The 20,300-nt window shown below is 40.6% G+C and overlaps 1 protein-coding gene across 4 annotated transcripts in view; it reads left to right on the forward strand.

Moving 5' to 3' along the window:
- The window catches only part of BCAT1 (branched chain amino acid transaminase 1), a 122,199-nt gene that overhangs the window by 93,250 nt on the left and 8,649 nt on the right, over nt 1–20,300 (forward strand). For all 4 annotated transcript variants that reach the window (XM_012159865.4, XM_042245231.2, XM_042245233.2 and 1 more), the window contains 3 exon segments: nt 3,433–3,518; nt 7,851–7,991; nt 10,370–10,444. In XM_012159865.4, coding sequence (XP_012015255.3) covers nt 3,433–3,518; nt 7,851–7,991; nt 10,370–10,444 — 302 coding nt within the window.

The raw sequence follows: 20,300 nt of genomic DNA on the forward strand, positions 1-20,300 counted from the left end.
TGATTCAGTGTGTGTGTGTGTGTGTGTGTGTGTGTGTGTGTTTATATTCTTTTTAAAATTCTTTTCCCTTATAGGTTATCACAACACTGAGTAGAGTTCCCTGTGCTATACAGAAGGTCCTTTTTGAGTGTCTATTCATGTGGGTTTTGATTCCATAACTGCAGCCCTGATTGTAAGGTCACATGGCCCCCAATTCTGTTTTATTTCATTGATGAGTCATATGACATACACACTTACTGTTCACTGTTGAGAAAGCAATATTATCTAACACTAGACACTGGAACTACTGTGAAAGTAAGATGGGATTGTCATGGTTGAGTTTCACAGTGAGTTTGCGATGCATTTACACCAGCTCTGCTCAGAGTACTCTTGCTAGGTGGCTGTTCACTCACCTCCTTCAAGTCTTTGCCAGACACCCATTCTCAGTAAGCCTTTTCTTGGATACCTTAATGCAAATCTTAAACTCTCTCCCCAACACTCCCCATCACCTTCTTTTTTTCCCCTCCCATTGCCTAACATGCTATTTAATATAATTGTTTGCCTCTGCCCATTAGAAAGTGAGCAAGGAGTCACATCGATTTTGTTCGCTGATGTATCCCTCATACTTAGAATGGCCAGCGGCACTGATGCTGACACTGATACTGATAGATGCTCGGTATATATTGCTGAATGAATGAATGATTGTGCTGTTGGTGTTTGGGTCGTTAACACAAACCCACATTCCTGGTTCTCATTAGTGCTTGAATTTGGGAAGTCAGATGAATCCTGCTGTTATTGCTTCTAAACTCTTCATCTCCCCCAAATGATTTCTATGTCAAAAACAAGCTGTGTTCGTAGGCTCTGTTTTCCTCCTGTTGAGCAATCTGGAGCTCATTCTGGCTCTTGTAAGCTTGTTTGTGGTTGCAGAGGAAAATGAATATTTCTCACCCAAATGTTGTCATGTCATCATCTCTGTCTGGCAACCAGAGAAGCAGATGTTCTGTTCCTTGACCTCAGGCTAGTGGTTACAGATTTGGGTGTTACATATGTTTCACAAAACTGCATTTGCACACGCGGGGCCACTGTTTTCATTGAACTCTATATAGTCTTAGGAGGAGGGCATGGCAACCCATTCCAGTATTTTTGCCTGGAGAATCCTATGAACAAAGGAGCCTGGTGGGCTATAGTCCATGAGGTCACAAAGAGTTGGACACGACTGAAGTGACTTAGCACATGGTCTTAAAGCCCAGCAAGCTTTAGGGGAGGTCCAGTTTGGGGGCACTAGAATTGTTTGTTTATATGTGTGGGGTGTATGTGTGCATACATGTATAGGTCTGTACATCCATATATCCAGCTTGCTTGCTATTGCAAAACACGTGTTTATCTTGAGATCAAAGTAGCCCCCAAAACATTGCCAAAAACAAATTTTCTTCTTTTGAAACAGCAGTTTTCAGCAGATGATTTTTTGACTCAAAATTCAAAGAAATCATACTGCTATACCCTAGCAAAGAGGTGTTTTTTTAAAATAAACAAACAAACAAACTCAAAAACATGTATTACATACCACTCTGGGCCAGGCATGTTGTTGAGTTTTGGGGACACAGGAGTAAACATAGAGTCCTTGCATTCCAGAGAGCTGTGTTGTTGTTGGGGACGTCTCATGTGGCCACAGTGGAGTGGATGAGTCCAGAGCACAGCCTATAAAAGCAAATGGTGGTGGCCACAGTGTTGAGAGGCTTGAGCGCTGACAGTGTTCCCCAGCATCACCAACCTTGGGAAGTCCCATGTTTCTTCAGCCTCAGTTTCTCCTTCTGGAAAACAGGACTGCACTAGGTGATCTCTAAAGTCCTTTCAGGCTGCATCAAGTGGCTCTGGAGCTCAAAGACCGATTTTTACCCAACTTTTGCTACCCAGTGGTCCTTTCCAACATCCCTTGTGAAGTCCTCTACAGACACATGACAGGCAACACATCTGTCCTGAGGTTCAACATCTATATAAAAATGATGGTTTAAGGCTCAAATTTCTCACTAGATTCAGCTTCCTGGGTGCCAGAGGTGAGGAGGAAAGGGAATGTTGAGTACCAGAGGCATCCTTCTGTAAGGAGGCTGTGTGGCTGGTGTGCCACACTCTTTTTTTTTTTTTTTTTTTGGTAAGATTTATTTATTTTTGGGTGTACTGGGTCTTTGTTGCTGCAAGCGGGGGTTATTTTTTGCAGTGTGCAGGCTTCTCACAGGGATGGCTCCTCTGGTTGTGGAGCACGGGCTCTAGGCTCATGAGCTTCAGTAGCTGTGGCACCCAGACTCAGTAGTTATGGCACATAGGCTTAGTTTAATTGTCCCATGGCTTGTGGGATCTTCCCCAACCAGGGATTGAACCTATGTTCCCTGCATCGGCAGGCAAATTCTCAACTGCTAGGCCCCCAGGGAAGCACCGCGCTGAGTCTTGTAGACAGGTCATCATGCCAACTTGCACTGTGGTTGGGAGTGTCTGCAGTCATTCTCTTAGTAGACCAGTGTCTTGGCTTTGGCCCTGTGGGTCACCCATGGAGTGTTATTTTGTTGTTTGGATTTCCTTTTTTCTTCTTTCTTATGCTTTCTTTGTTGGGCATATCCATGCTTGAGCCCACCCTGCATGCATTGCATTCGATTTCAGAGGATGAAGTCAGTGTCTCCATGCTTGATGTGGGTGCTCCTCCATGGTTGAATGTCACTGGATAGAGTTGTCAGGGCCAGTGTGGGAGCAGTGGCAGCCTGAGTGGGCCTGCATACCTCTTAGGACAGGGTTGCCCCACGGTGCTCTTAGAAGGTTGGGTGATGCCCAGTGTTTCTGGATAAGGGTCTACCTCCATTTTCCTAATCACAACCAGCTTTAATCTTTTTGACTTTGCAATGTTTTTTGACTTTTGGAATGTTGTTTTTTGGAGTATTTTATAACTCTTATTGTTTGTTAGTGGGAAACCATCTCATTCTTCACTGGTTAAGGATAAATTGAAGGTAGTAGAATGATTGGGCTTCCCTGGTGGCTTAGTGATAAAGAATCCACCTGCCAATGTAGGAGATGCAGGTTCAACCCCTGGGCAGGAAGATCCTTTGGAGAAGGAAATCAACCCGCTCCAGTATTCTTGCCTGAAAAATCCCATGGACCTCGAGGAGCCTGGTGGGCTATATTTCATGGTGTTGCAAAGAGTCGGGCACAGCTTAGTGACTAAAGCAGAAGGATGACTGATTTTCTTTCTTGTTCTTTTTTCTGCATTTTTTTTTCTTTTAAAGAAAATATAAGGATCTACCTGAAGTGTGAGTTGATTTGGAAAATTTGACAGTACAGAACAATGGCCCCCTTTTCGTGTTTGTTACCAGAACAATAACAAGAAGTGTTTTAAAAATAACAAGAAGTGTTTGTTGTTTAGAAAAGCATCTAATAAAGTTTGAAACTATTCCAATTTCTAATTGACAGAAGAAGAACTGGCAACTCCTCCGCTAGATGGCATCATTCTTCCAGGAGTGATGAGGCAGAGCATCCTGGACTTGGCACACAAGTGGGTGGGTACCTTCGGCATGAAACCCCTTTTATAAAAGCATGAAATAAAAAGTAATCAGAACAAGTCCAGCTTAGTGTTAAAATAATCTCCTGTAGTTCCAACCAACGTTATCTTATCTTTAAATCATAACTTGAGTGAAAAGAACTCTTCTGAAGGACTGTCTTGGCAAGACTATCAAATAAGTACTGTTTATAGGGAAGGGCAGGCAGAAACCAGTTTAGCAAGTTGTCCTAGTGAAGAAGTATTCTAGTACTAGACTCAAGCTTTATGCCAGGTGTCTCCTATTAATTCACCTGGTTTATCCTCCGTGTACTTCCTTTTCGCCAGCCTTTTAAAATCTAAACACTCAAGTAAATGGAAAGTTGTTTTCAGTAGCCTTTCTGATTTACATGACACAGGCAAGTCTGTTAAACCATTCGGTATTGGAAATGACTTCGCATATTCAAGATGAATATTGAATGAGTTGGTTAATCTGGCAAAGATTCTTGGATGGGACTTTTGACCCATGTGTTAAAATGGTCTCCAGGGGACAAGAAAAGGCTTTGAACATACTGTGGTCAAACAGTGTTAATAGGACAAATGTTTAGAAATACACATATCTAGGAGAGTACAGTTTCTTTGGAAAAGGCTTTGGAAGTAGAGAAAATGTGCTATAAATAATTCTACAAAACCCTGAAGTAGACAAGACCCAACTGCCACATGCTGGCTGGCACATTGGGCATGACATTTACAGACTGTTGGTATAATTTCAAACAGCTTGCCCTGTCCTAAATATGTTTGCAATTGGAAAGATGTATTTTCCAAGCTCAGTAATTTTTGTTTCATTAAAGAGAAAAATCAACCAAGTACAGAAGGTTTGATGACAAGTTGCAAGTGGAAATGCTTTCCCACACTAATGATTTGCTAGCATGAAAAATAGGTTATTATGGAGGAAGTTTTTTCTTGACTCCTTAGCTATAATTTATTTTTAAAACTGTGAGACATACACGCCAAGAGGCATGTGGGGGGTTACCAGTATTTGCCAGACAGGGGAAAATTGTCCAAAGATAAAGGAGGGTAAGGAGAGGAAAAACAATTCTGTTTATTTACAGGAGATTTTTTTTTTTTTCCTTTCCAGAACACAAAACTCAGCTTTAACTTGGCTGATTTTCTGGAGTTTATATATTTATTTATCTACTTACCTTTGTACAACTTAATTGCAGTTGCAGACTGAGATAAGTTGAAACTTACAAAAAGCCACATTTCTATTGCAGGCATATATTTTTTTTATCTTTCCAAATATACTTACAGCACGAAGCACTCTTCTAATGCTTTGAATCTTGCCAAGGGCAGTGATTTCCATTTGTATCTATTGTGGACTTGTACATTAAAAAAAAATGCTCTCTTCTTACTTAAAGTATCCATTCTATGCTGCCCTTAATTCAAATAGCCTCTTGACCAGCTTTTCTTTCTTTCTTCTTTTTTTTTTTTTTTTGAGCTTTAACTACTAACAAAGAATGAGAATTAAACGGATTAAAGAATGAGTATGAAACATAGTTTAAACACAGCTTAAAAGCATCAGGTTTTTTTTTTTTTCCCCACTTCCTATCTTTGAGCAGATGTTCAAATAATTAAGCGGAAGTTGATGAGAGAGTATACCAATAATTCTGTGATGAAACTCAACCTGATACTGCATCAGAGGGAAAGAAGAGGATCACTGCTGTAAAGTCAATTGAATCAATGAAATTGGGGAAAAAAAATACACAGTGTAATTTCTCAAATACGCTATTCTATGTATGTTTTAAAGTAATGAAATATTCCAGATATTGAAACTCAGCCCCTGTTTCTACTCCATAAAAGACACAGTAGAAAGAGGACTAGATTTGGAGTCAGTGAGATCAGACCTGAGTTCAGATCCAGTTTCTGCCATTTCCTAGCTGTGAGGCCTCAGGGGTGTCACTGAACATCCTTGAACCTTAATTTTCTCATCTGTAAAATAGGGTGATAATACCCACCTTAAGCTGTCAATGCAAAGAAGGAAAACAATAAAATGGGAAAAACTAGAGATCTCTTCAAGAAAATTAGAGATACCAAGGGAACATTTCATGCAAAGATGGGCTCGATAAAGGACAGAAATGGTATGGACTTAACAGAAGCAGAAGCTATTAAGAAGAGGTGGCAAGAATACACAGAAGAACTGTACAAAAAAGATCTTCATGACCCGGATAATCATGATGGTGTGATCACTCATCTAGAGCCAGACATCGTGGAATGTGAAGTCAAGTGGGCCTTAGGAAACATCACTACAAACGAAGCTAGTGGAGGTGATAGGATTCCAGTTGAGCTATTTCAAATCCTGAAAGATGACGCTGTGAAAGTGTTGCACTCAATATGCCAGCAAATATGGAAAACTCAGCAGTGGCCACAGGACTGGAAAAGGTCAGTTTTCATTCCAATCCCAAAGAAAGGCAATGGCAAAGAATGCTCAAACTACCACACAATTGCACTCATCTCACATGCTAGTAAAGTAATGCTTAAAATTCTCCAAGCAAGGCTTCAGCAATACATGAACTGTGAACTTCCTTATGTTCAAGCTGGTTTTGGAAAAGGCAGAGGAACCAGAGATCAAATTGCCAGCATCCACTGGAACATTGAAAAAGCAAGAGAGTTCCAGAAAAACATCTATTTCTGCTTTATTGACTTTGCCGAAGTCTTTGACTGTGTAGATCACAATAAACTGGAAAATTCTGAAAGAGATGGGAATACCAGACCACCTGACCTGCCTCTTGAGAAACCTGTATGCAGGTCAGGAAGCAACAGTTAGAACTGGACATGGAACAACAGACTGGTTCCAAATAGGAAAAGGAGTGCGTCAAGGCTGTATATTGTCACCCTGCTTATTTAACTTATATGCAGAGCACATCATGAGAAATGCTGGGCTGGATGAAGCACAAGCTGGAATCAAGACTGCCGGGAGAAATCTCAATAACCTCAGATATGCAGATGACACCACCCTTATGGCAGAAAGGGAAGAGGAACTCAAAAGCCTCTTGATGAAAGTGAAAGAGGAGAGTGAAAAAGATGGCCTAAAGCTCAACATTCAGAAAACGAAGATCATGGCATCCAATCCCATCACTTCATGGCAGATAGATGGGGAAACAGTGGCTGACTTTATTTTTCTGGGCTCCAAAATCACTGCAGATCGTGATTGCAGCCATGAAATTAAAAGACGCTTACTCCTTGGAAGGAGAGTTATGACCAACCTAGACAGCATATTGAAAAGCAGAGACATTACTTTGCCAACAAAGGTCCGTCTAGTCAAGGCTATGGTTTTTCCAGTAATCATGTATGGATATGAGAGTTGGACTATAAAGCAAGCTGAGAGCCGAAGAATTGATGCTTTTGAACTGTGGTATTGGAGAAGACTCTTGAGAGTCCCTTGGACTGCAATGAGATCCAACCAGTCCATTCTAAAGGAGATCAGTCCTGGGTGTTCATTAGAAGGACTGATGTTGAAGCTGAAACTCCAATATTTTGGCCACCTGATGTGAAGAGCTGACTCATTGGAAAAGACCCTGATGCTGGGAGGGATTGAGGGCAGGAGGAGAAGGGGAACACAGAGGATGAGATGGTTGGATAGCATCATTGACTCAATGAACATGGGTTTGGGTAGACTCCAAAAATTGGTGATGGACAGGGAGGCTTGGCATGCTGTGGTTCATGGGGTTGCAAAGAGTCGGATATGACTGAACAACTGAACTGACCCATCTTAAAAATTAGAGAACGTGGCATGTAACTGATGCTCAATAAATAGTGGCTATAATTATTAATATTAGATAATAGTGTACTTTGTCTTATGATAATAAGGGTTTGGAACACACATTAGGTAACACTCGAGTGCATCAGCTTGTGAAACTTTGGCCATGATAACAAACAAAAGGCAGAAAAGAAAGCAAGTATTAAAATATACTGTGTACTCTATCATGCTGATGTTATATTTTATATTCTGATCATCTCATTTAGAGATGGTGTGACCTTGGAGTAGGTTGCTTAGCATCTTGGTGTGTTTCCCTAAAGATGATGTCACTCTTTCCAGCTTTTCTTCTAAACATGATTATGACATTGTTTCAGTTCAGTCAGAAGGTAAAGTAGAAAGATCCGTACCTCAGGGCATTTTTTTGCATGTCTTTTCCTTAAATATATATAGATATATAATCTGTTTTTTTAGTTGAAGGATAATTGCTTTACTGAATTTTGTTGTTGTTTTTTTTCTGCCAAATAACATGCATCAGCCCTAGGTATACATATGTCAGCTCCCTTTTGAATTATATTTGTTTATTTCTATTCCAAACAGGGTGAATTTAAGGTATCAGAGAGATACCTCACCATGGATGACTTGACCACAGCTGTAGAGGAGAATCGGGTGAGGGAGATGTTTGGTTCAGGTACCGCCTGCGTTGTTTGCCCTGTTTCAACTATACTGTACAAGGATGAGGTAAGACATGGTTTCTTCACTTCCTGTCATTTTCAAACATTTGCCTATAATTTAACTCTTTGGATATATATATGGACAAAATGCTAGTTGACCTCAGGATGCAAAACATTTTTTAAATAACTTGATATTCTGTTGATCGTGGCAGTTGTCTTTATGAACCTGTGTTAGCAAATGACTTACTCATCCTTCCAGTGGTTTCCTGAAAGCGCCAGCAGTTTCATCTTTGGTTTTCATACCTGCCTTAAGTATGCCAATAGGCTTACACTTATCTCGCATCTTTCTAGGGAAGGTCTTCTTCTTGTTGTTGTTCAGTCACTAAGTTGTGTCTGAACTGCGACCCCATGGGCTATAGCCTGCCAGGCTCCTCTGTCCATGGAATTCTCCAGGCAAGAATACTGGAGTGGGTTGCCATATCCTTCTCCAGGGGATCTTCTGAGACTAGGTATCAAACCGGAGGCTCCTGCATTAGCAGGCTGATTCTTTAGCCCTGGGCCACCAGGGAAGCCCCAAAGGAGGACTTGCAAGTAATTATATTTCAGTCTGCGGTTTCCAGAAGTACTTCCTAACTACTGGAGGAGGGATAGCAAATTGGTAAGGAAAACTCGTTTAAATGATGATTTTTTTCATCTTCATCATCATCATTAATTAAACCACTTCATAGAAGATTTTCATTTGGCAAACATGATGCATTTACTTCCAGAAGCTTTTAGTTGAAAGACATTTTCTCCTATTAAATTAATCTTGTTTATATATGCTGTACTTCCATTTCTTGTCAGTGTTTTTTTGTTGTTGTTGTTGTTTCTTGCTTTCTTCTTTGTAACAACATAGCTCTGTCCTCACCTAACTTCATAATTCAGAGGCATAGGGGCATTATTTTTATAATTGGCTTAAATTATTCATAATAGTAAATGCAAATTCTATTGGTTTTTAAATTCAGCATTGTAATTATGTTTCCTCAACTGGGTGAACTGATTTTTTTTTCTGCTGATTTAAATTGTGGTTGCTTCATTGCTTGGGATTTTCAAAAACTTGACATAATTGCATGAACAGATAGACGATTTCAAGGGAAAAAGATTATTCTATTTTATATGGATACCTGTACTGATTATAAAGCTACTGTTTCACATTTTACGGTGGTAATAACTAGATAATATATTGTTGGTCTACACTTAAATGAACTAAAGTTGTCATTAGGTCAGTCTTTTTTTAAAGCACGTTTCTTTTAATATTTATTTATTTATCTGGCTGTATCGGGTCTTCGCTGCATCATGCAGGATCTTTCCTTGAGGCATACAGGGTCTCTCTAGTTGTGGCTCATGGGCTCAGTAGTTGTGGCTCGTAGGTTTAGTTACTCCACAGTATGTGAGATCTTGGTTCCCTGACCAGGGATCGAACACACTTCCCCTGCACTGCAAGGTGGATTCTTGGTCACTGGACCATCAGGGATGTCCCTGAGTCAGACTTTTAAAGTCCAGTTGTTACTTCATCTCTAGAAGTAAGTTTGTAAAGTTTAACACATTTTGTGGCCTTGTTATAAGGGAGCATTCAGAGCCAAAAAGCATATCTAATTATCCTGTTTTCCTAAAGTGTATAATAAGAAAAGTAGGAGTATGGACTGTCAAAATCAAACTATCAAAAGCCTCAAGCCAGCAAGGCATGAATAGGCATGACTAGAAATACAGATTAGGGTCATAAAATCTCTTTGCCCTGACTTTAACCATCTGTGCAACTTTGTGGAATTTGTGGCCCTTGGTAGCTTGGCTGAGAACAGACAGATTTGGCAACCCCTTTTGTGAAGACATAGACTTGTTTGCGTTTATACTACTGATGGACTTCCCTGGTGGTCTGGTGGTTAAGACTCCTTGCTTCCACTGCAGGGGGCACAGGTTCGATCCCCGCATGCCATACAACAAGGCCAAAAAACAAACAACAACAACAAAAACAGCTTATGTCCCTGAAATGGCTTGCTTTAATTCATGGCAGAATATCTTTTGAGTTTTCATTCCCTGCCAAAAGGGTAGATGTGGAGGCTAGTATTTCATCTTTGTAGATTCTCAGGATGCTGGAGGAAGTAGGGTTCTTTAAGTTTAGCCACGGTTCTAAGTACCCCTGGCTTCTCGTTCGTTCTTCAAATCAGCCTGGAGATTGGCATATAAACCAGTTGTACCCTGAAATCAACTGGTAGGAGATGAACAACCTAGCATTGAGTAGATTGTTTATTCAAATTAAGAATAAGAATCTTTGGCATAGAAGTTAGCACATGTACAAGGTTATCATAGTGCCATTCCCTATTTTGGTAAAATTGCTTAGTTTCTTACCTGTTGTCACTGTGTACATGAATATCCTCAAACTAGTTCATGTCTGCTTTTCTTTTATAGACTATACACATTCCAACTATGGAGAACGGTCCTAAGCTTGCAAGCCGCATCTTAGAAAAACTGACTGATATTCAAGTAAGAGCACCTATTTTTAAGATGTTGTTTATTTCATTCAAAGCTTAGAACCAAATCTTACCTCTGTGGAGAGAAGAGAGTAAGTACTGCCGTTTGAGGTCAACAAACTAAATTTAAGGAAGATGTTGCTGCTAGTGTGTGCGGGCATGAGCAAAGCGGGAAATGAGAAAAAAGATACATACTTATTTTAAAAAAAAGGAAGTAAGGAAGAAGGGGGAAAAGATACAAACACATATATACCGAGAGAGTCAGAGACTCAATTACTTAACACTAAAAAATAAATATATTCAGTAAATTTTGATAACACTTAAAAATCTCATTGGAAAGTGTAACATACTTTTTTTTTGGTAACATACTTTTATAAAAGAAAAAAAGCTTTAAAGTAGAAGAAAGCACAGAAAAAATAATATTACCTGTGATTCTATCACAGATAGAGGCACTGTTAATTTTTGATATCTTGATTTTTAATATTTTGTAATCATTTAGATATTTTTAGATAGATGTTTTTCTAACAATGGGATCACATATAATTTTGTTAACCTGCTTTTTTAAATTAATAAATCATTTGCTTTTTGATATCAGTAGATTTTAAAATTTTATGTATAAAGTTTAATTGAACTCTACTATGTTGGTAAAGAATAATTTTTAAAGAAATCTCCTTGTTGAACATTTATGTTGTTGGAAATTATTTCATTGTTATGAACAGTGTGTTTTTAGTTTTTTTCTGTAAGATAAATTCCTGAAATGGTAATTATTGGGTCAAAGAGCATGCACACCTGTTTCTTAGTACTCATTTGAAAAGACCCTGATGCTGGGAAACATTGAGGGCAGGAGGAGAAGTGGGTGACAGTTCAGAAGCATCAATTCTTTGGCGCTCAGCTTGCTTTATAGTCCAACTCTCACATCCATACATGACTACTGGAAAAACCATATCCTTGACTAGACAGACGTTTGTTGGCAAAGTAATGTCTCTGCTTTGTAATATGCTGCCTAGGTTGGTCATAACTCTCCTTCCAGGGAGTAATCGTCTTTTAATTTCATGGCTGGAATCATCATCTGCAGTGATTTTGGAGCCCCCCAAATAAAGTCAGCCACTGTTTCCATTGTTTCTCCATCTATTTGCCATGAAGTGATAGGCCTGGCAGCCATGATCTTAGTTTTCTGAATGTTGACCTTTAAGCCAACTTTTTCACTCTCCTCTTTCACTTTCATCAAGAGGTTCTTTAGTTCTTCACTTTCTGCCATAAGGGTGGTATCATCTGCATATCTCAGGTTACTGATATTTCTCGGCAGTCTTGATTCTAGTTTGTGCTTCATACAGCCCAGCATTTCTCATGATGTACTCTGCATAGAAGTTAAATAAGCAGGGTGACTATATACAACCTTGACATATTCCTTTTCCTGTTTAGAACCAGTCTGTTGTTCCATGTCCAGTTCTAACTGTTGCTTCCTGACCTGCATACAGGTTTCTCAAGAGGCAGGTCAGGTGGTCTGATATTCCCATCTTTTTCAGAATCTTCCAGTTTATTGTGATCCACACAGTCAAAGGCTTTGGCATAGTCAGTAAAGCAGAAATAGATGATTTTTCTGGAACTCTCTTGCTTTTTCAATGATCCAGTGGATGTTGGCAATTTGATCTCTGGTTTCTCTGCCTTTCCAAAATCAGCTTGAACATCTGGAACTTCACGGTTCATATATTACTGTAGCCTGGCTTGGAGAATTTTGAGCATTACTTTACTAGCGTGTGAGATGAATGCAATTGTGTGGTAGTTTGAGCATTCTTTGGCATTGCCTTTCTTTGGAATTGGAATGAAAACTGACCTTTTCCAGTCCCGTGGCTTCTGCTGAGTTTTCCAAATTTGCTGTCATATTGAGTACAGCACTTTCACAGCATCATCTTGCAGGATTTGAAATAGCTCAATTGGAATTCCATCACCTCCACTAGCTTTGTTCGTAGTGATGCTTCCTAAGGCCCACTTGACTTCACATTCCAGAATGTCTGACTCTAGGTGACTGATCACACCATCGTGATTATTTGGGTCATGAAGATGACAGAGGGAAAATTAAATTCTATTACATATGAATCAGAAGAAAAAGCTAAGTAGAGGTGTTCAGCCAGCATAATCATGAATCTTTTTAAGGCAAAGCAGAAATGAGTATCATCCCCATTGAGATGGTGACTACATTCAGTTCAGTTCAGTTCAGTCACTCAGTCGTGTCCGACTCTTCGCGACCCCATGAATCGCAACATGCCAGGCCTCCCTGTCCATCACCATCTCCCGGAGTTCACTCAGACTCATGTCCATTGAGTCCGTGATGCCATCCAGCCATCTCATCCTCTGTTGTCCCCTTCGTCTCCTGCCCCCAATCCCTCCCAGCATCAGAGTCTTTTCCAATGAGTCAATTCTTTGCATGAGGTGGCCCAAGTACTGGAGTTTCAGCTTTAGCATCATTCCTTCCAAAGAAATCCCAGGGTTGATCTCCTTCAGAATGGACTGGTTGGATCTCCTTGCAGTCCAAGGGACTCTCAAGAGTCTTCTCCAATACCACAGTTCAAAAGCATCAATTCTTTGGTGCTCAGCCTTCTTCACCGTCCAACTCTCACATCCATACATGACCACAGGAAAAACCATATCCTTGACTACACGGACCTTAGTCGGCAAAGTAATGTCTCTGCTTTTGAATATACTATCTAGGTTGGTCATAACTTTTCTTCCAAGGAGTAAGTGTCTTTTAATTTCATGGCTGCAATCACCATCTGCAGTGATTTTGGAGCCCCCCAAAATAAAGTCTGACACTGTTTCTACTCTTTCCCCATCTATTTCCCATGAAGTGATGGGACCGGATGCCATGATCTTAGTTTTCTGAATGTTGAGCTTTAAGCCAACTTTTCGCTCTCCTCTTTCACTTTCATCAAGAGGCTTTTTAGCTCCTCTTCACTTTCTGCCATAAGGGTGGTGTCACCTGCATATCTGAGGTTATTGATATTTCTCCCAGCAATCTTGATTCCAGCTTGTGTTTCCTTCAGTCCAGCGTTTCTCATTATGTCCTCTGCATAGAAGTTAAATAAGCAGGGTGACAATATACAGCCTTGACGTACTCCTTGTCCTATTTGGAACCAGTCTGTTGTTCCATGTCCAGTTCTAACTGTTGCTTCCTGACCTGCATACAGATTTCTCAAGAGGCAGGTTAGGTGGTCTGATATTCCCATCTCTTTCAGAATTTTCCAGTTTATTGTGATCCACACAGTCAAAGGCTTTGGCATAGTCAGTAAAGCAGATATATGCCCCCAAACCCTAAATTATGAATAAAAGACGTCCAGAGGCAACTTTGCGACAGATGGGAAGCCATTGCAAAAGGTCTCAGAAGGGCATTTTTAGTTATTTATTGAAGGATAATTGCTTTACGAAGTTGTGTTGGTTTCTGCCATACAGCAATGCAAATCAGCCATAAGTATGTGCGTGTGTATGTTTGTGTGTATATTTATCCCCTCACTCTTGTTCCTCCCTCCAACCCCAGCCCTCTAAGTCACCACAGAGCACTGGGATGGACGCCCTGTTGTTCTTCAGTCACTAAGTTGTGTCCAACTCTTTGCAACCCCGTGAGCTGCAGCACACCAGGCTTCCCTGTCCTTCATTGTCTCCTGGCATTTGCTCAGACTCATGTCCATTGAGTCGGTGATGCCATCCAACCGTCTCATCCTCTGTCATCCCCTCCTCCTGCCCTCTGTCTTTCCCAGCATCAGGGTCTTTTCCAATGAGTTGGCTTTTCTCATCAGGTGGCCAAAGTATTGGAGCTTCAGCTCCCATATCAGTCAATCCTAAAGGAAACCCTGAATATTCACTGGAAGACTCCCTGTGTTATACAGCAACTTCCCACTAGCTATTTAACACTTGGTAGTATATATATGTGAAGCCTTTATGTTGGGGTATAGACAGTTAACAATGTTGCGATAGTGTCAGGTAGATTGCAGAGAGACACAACCATACTTGTAATGTATCCATTTTCCCCCAAATGCAGTCCCTTTCAGGCTGCCATGTAAAATTGAGGAGAGTTCCCTGTGAGAAAGAGCATATTTAGAAGTAAGATTACAGAACGCAGGAATGTAGGTGACAGAAGTGAATGGTTTTGATTCATTCATTCAACAATTATATTGAGCACACACTGTATGCCAGAGGCTGTTTCAGATGCCCGGGAATAGAGTAGCGAAAAAAGTCACCAGGAAATTGAAGAAGTCAGAGCAAACTGGTATACAAGGACAGATTTATTTAATTTAAATTTGAGACCATATCCAAAGGTTTAAAATAAAAGTTACATATGAAGTAGAAAAGGAGAAATAGAACATTTTTCTCTTACCTGTATGTATTCTCTTTATAACTTGGCTAAGAAGTTAGTAATTTCTTTTTACCGTAGGTAGTAAAGTGTAATGGTAATAACACTAAAAAACTAATGATATGTTCAAGAGCTCTGTACTGAACAAAGAAACAAAGGGATGCAAGCATGCACGTGATCAGTCATGTCCAACTCTTTGCGACCCCATGGACTATAGCCTGACAGGCTCCTCTGTCCATGGAGTTTCCTAGGCAAGAATACTGGAGTGGATTGCCATGCCCTCCAGGGGATCTTCCTGACCCAAGGATGGAATCTTTGTCTCTTGCTTCTCCTGGCAGGCAAGTTCTTTACCACCTGAGCCACCTGGGAAGTGCAGGGATACATGAGATTCTGAATTAAACCACAAACCAAGCACCAAATCTGCTCCAAATTGTTAAGTAACCCAGGACCATCCCTTTGGAATCTAAGACCACGTCTTTTCTTCTTCAATTATTTTGTGCCTGTGGGCATGAAACCTACAGTTTCAAAATTATTCTCTTACAAAATGGCAAATTGATGCTGTCAGCCAAGCTACTAAATTGTCTGTTTCTCTCCAAGAAAAATAATTTGAGTTATTACTGAGGAAAAAGCATAGAATTGCACCATGTTCTACATTTGATCTCTTTGACGTTACATGGAAACATGATGCTTCCTCCCAAGTGCTCTGAAATCGACAAGGAGCGCAGTAGCAACCAAAGAATCCTCAAGATTCTTGCCAGTTCTTTCTCTGGGGGGAGAATTCCTTCTTAACCACAGATCTGATTTTCATTTAACTTGTATATTTCTGTATATGAGCAAGAATCTCTGAGGCTGAGTGTTCATCCCATTCGGCTAATTAGCCATATAGTTCCCTGGGTCTTATTGCCCTACAAATTACCTCCTGGGGGGAAACTTTTCAAATGACAAGGTTTTAGAGTTCTTTTCCAATTTTTTAAATCAGTGAATGCAGACTGATTTTGTGACTTTTTAAAAAAAATATTTATTTATGTGGCTGTGTTTGGTCTTAGTTGTGGCACGTGGGATCTTCATTGTCATTCGGGCTCCTTTCATTGCACATGGACCCTCTAGTTGAAGCTTCTGGGCTTAGTTGCTCCTTGGTGTGTAGGATCTTAGTTCCCTGACCAAGGATTGAACCATTGTGTGAATTCTTAACCACAGGACCAACAGGGAAGTCCCTTCTTCTTCTTTTTATTAAAAATAAATAAATAAATAAAATGACAGGCTCTCATTAAGTGGTAGAACTACAGCTGCTGTTTTTATTGTCAATGGCAACTCACTCTAGTACTCTTGCCTGGAAAATCCCATTGACGGAGGAGCCTGGTAGGCTGCAGTCTGTGGCATCACGAAGAGTCGGACACGACTGAGCGACTTCACTTTCACTTTTCACTTTCAGGCATTGGAGAAGGAAATGGCAACCCACTCCAGTGTTCTTGCCTGGAGAACCCCAGGGACGGTGGAGCCTGGTGGGCTGCCGTCTATGAGGTCACGCAGAGTCGGACACAACTGAAGCGACTTAGCAGCAGCAACAGCGATGTAACAACAAAATAAAAGCACTTCTGTGTTCATACTTAACCGGGCTTGAATTTGGAGAACATCACCATGCTGTCCGTATCCCTCACTTTCCCATTGCTCTTTGCTATTTCTGTTACCATCATACTCACCTTTGCTTCTGCCATATGGGGGTCTTCTCTGTCCTCCAATATGCTCTGCTCTATTTGCTTCCTTCCTGCCTTCCTGTATCTTCTACAGTTTGCCTGTTTGATAAGTGTTGGTTGTTTCTTCAAGATGCATCTCCTTGAAGAATCTTTTAAATCTCTGGAATATCATCCCCTTTCCGTAGTACAAACATACATTCATCCACTTAACTGCTGCTTCTTCCCCATTTTCCATAGCCCCTGGATGATCACTTAGGACTTTTAAAGTATGTTCTGATTAGTCACACACTTACCTTTGGTCCATGGTTGGTTGAGTGTGGGTGTTATTTTATTCTCTTTTTGTAACTCCAATATTCTCACAGCATCTGTGTCGTAGTACATACTTATCAATGTCTCTTTCTTTTTTTTTTTTAATTTTTTTACCCTGACTCCTGCTAATATTTTCTCTTTGTACTATATTCTTCAATTTTTAAAATTAATTTGTTAATTAAAATTTTTTTTAATTAATTCATTTTTGGCTGTGATGGCTCTTCACTGTGGCACAGGGCCTCCCTCTGGTTGTGGTGCCTGCAGGCTTCTCTTGTGGCACACGGCCTCAGTAATTGCAGCACGTGGATTTCGCTGGTTGTGTTTTGGGAGTTTAGTTGCCCTGTGGCTTGTGGGATCTTAAATCCCTGATCAGGGATTGGACCCAGGTCCCCTCCATTGGAAGGCAGATTCTTAAGCACTGGACCGCCAGGCAGGAACCTCAGTAATGCTGAAAAAGAAATGAATGGGTGAGCGACACACCAAGCAAGTACTGAAGAAGAGAAACGTGCTGCCCTTGTGTATTAACACATTCTGAGAAGAGAGAAAAATGTCAAGTTATTTTACAAAAAGAAAAAAAAAAAGAGAATCTGATTTAGATTTTTTTCAAAGTGAGATATACATCGAAACTGCTGTCAAGATCGGGTAAAAGCTGCAGCCCAGGTTGTAAATATCGGGGTAGCATGGTTGAGTAACTAGCAGTGCTGCTTTTGCCATTTCAGAAAGTGGGAGGAGTGATTGTCAAGACCCAGAGATCAACATCTTTAGTAGTTTAAAATAAGGGAAGATGAGTGGGATCAAAGCGTGATCTGTATTGATAGCCCATCACCAGATAGAATTTTTAAAATCTCTTTTCCCACCAGTGGCTGCAGCTTTGTGAGAAAAAATAACTGTTCTTTCCCTGGAGAAGTCCTGAGCTATTCTGTGTGTGTTTGCAGACTTGGTGAACATCCTAGATTGCCTTGATGCTGCAGTTCCTTGCCCAGCTTCCCAGCCTCTCCTTGTTCCCTCATTCACACTTCATCCCTTGTTTTCGGATCTCAGAGCTTTGCATGGCCATTGAATATGACCTACAACCAGAATGAAGTGTTAACTGGTGGGCAGCAATGGTTCTGTTTTTATTGGCCTTTCTGAGAGTTAAGTGCCTAACTTGCAGCATGGCCTTTTATGTTTTAGAATTTTCTGCCAAATGTAAAAGGCACGTTTTAGCAAAAGCCTTGTAAAATTATTTGCCAAATGTGCATTGAATGCAAGCAATAAGCTTGTCATTATTAGTCACGTTTTAGTTCAGTGTTCTAATTGTAATTGATGAAAAGTTGAAAAATTCTGCACAGCACACTGAGCCTTCCACATGGATTCAAAGTACCACCCCACAGGCTGGATTTGATTTACTGCATTGCAAACATTAAAGGCTGTCGCTATGGTAGCGTTAAGGATGCATTTTTGCTGTTTAGTCACTAAGTCATGTCCGACTCTTTGCAACCTTATAGACTGTAGCCTGCCAGGCTCTTCTCCATGGGATTTCCCAGGCAAGAATGTTGGAGTTGCCATTTCCTCCTCCAGGGGATATTCTCGACCTAGGGATCAAATCCTCATCTCCTGCACTGGCAGGCAGATTCTTTTACCACTGTGCCACCAGGGAAGCCCATTAAAAGCACTGACCGCAGTATAAGGACAGCCTGGTCCATGCAGACAAGTGTTTTCTTTCCCTGCCTTCTCTGGATACCTTTTAAAGGCAGCATATTGCTATTCCTGCTAAAATCTGTCATCTCTACTTTGAATTATTTCACCTTGGAAAATTAAAGTACATTATTCATCATTGAAATGAAAGGTGATAATCACCTAGGTCTAGATATTATGAATTAGCTGTATTATCACATCCCTTGAATAACATCTCAAGATGCTATGATTTTGCATGAAAGCATGAGTTGCAGGACAAGAGAGAAAAACCTTAATACATATTCTGTAGGTTCCTAGAATCACACGGCCTATGACTGTCATTGTATTCAAAACTGATCGTGACTGTTGATAAAACTAAAATTAGTAACTGAAAGCAAATTCATTTTAACTGGTGAGATTCATGATGAAATTATAGTCGTGAAGCATAAGTTGGTAGATCTGCTAAAATGTCAATAGGGCTTCCCAGATGGCGCTAGTGGTAAAGAACCCAGCTGCCAGTACAGGAGACACAAGAGATGAGGGTTTGATTCCTGGTTCCGGAAGAGAAGGAATGGCAACCCACCCCAGTATTCTTGCCTGGAGAATCCCAAGGACAGAGGAACCTGGCAGGCTACAGTCCATAGGGTCACAAAGAGTTGGACACAACTGAAGCGACTTAGTATGCAAGCACACACATACCCAATAGGAGATGTGGAAACCCACTTAGCATACAAAGTATCAGTAGGCTGATACTCAATTATTATTAATGGCTAAAGTGTCTAATGTATTAATGGAAATTCAAATAGGGAAAATAAAACGTGTATTTCTCTCTATATATAAATCAGGCAGAATTTGGGAATGTTTTGTCTGGCATTCATTATGAAATCAACAGTGTGAACAGTGGGAAGCCATACTCTGTAGGCGACACTTTCTGATGTGGATTAAGTAAGTCACTTAGTGACACTGGCTTCCTTCATTCCCCTTTTCATGTAAACCAGAAGGTTGTAGGGGGACCCATTCTTAGCTTCTAGTACTTTCACCAATGTGATAGATTCTGCTCTCTGAAGTCTTTAAAGCTCCATTAAGAGGCACCCAGGACATGGGCAGTGTGATGGAGGAGAAATAGCATTGCACAGAGACAGAACTGGGCTGTAGTTAAGAGTTTCCTAGAAGAGAGCAGACTTATGGTTGCCAAGGGGGATGGGAGTGGGGGAGGGATGGATTGGGAAGTTGGGATTAGCAGAAGTAAACTATGTAGAAAATATATAAACAGAACCTACATTGTATAGGACAGGTAAATGTATGCAGTATTCTGTGAGAAACTGTAATGGAAAAGAATATGGAAACATATATATATTTACATATATATATATGTGCTGTGCAATGCTTAGTTGTTCAATCGTGTCCGACTCTTTGCGACCCCGTGGATTGTACCCTGCCAGGCTCCTCTGTCCATGGGATTTTCCAAACAAGAATACTGGAGTTGGTTGCCATGCCCTCCTCTAGAGGATCTTCCACAACCCAAGGATCAAACCAGGTCTCCAGCATTGCAGGCAGATACTTTACCTTCTGAGCCACCCAGGAAGCCCAAGAATACTGGAGTGGGTAGCCTATCCCTTCTCTAGAGGAACTTCTTGACCCAGGAATCAAACCAGGGTCTCCTACAATGTAAGCAGATTCTTTACCAGCTAAGCTACCAGGGAAGGCTATATATATATAGGCCCTTCCAAAGAATATATAGTTTATATATTTGTATATAAATAAATATGTATATATATAGGAAGGGCTGAGGCTAAAGCTGAAGCTCCGATACTTTGGCCTCCTGATGCAAAGAACCAACTCACTGGAAAAGACTGTGAGTAGAA

Source organism: Ovis aries, chromosome 3 (assembly GCF_016772045.2).
Source record: "Ovis aries strain OAR_USU_Benz2616 breed Rambouillet chromosome 3, ARS-UI_Ramb_v3.0, whole genome shotgun sequence".
Lineage (NCBI taxonomy): Eukaryota > Metazoa > Chordata > Mammalia > Artiodactyla > Bovidae > Ovis > Ovis aries.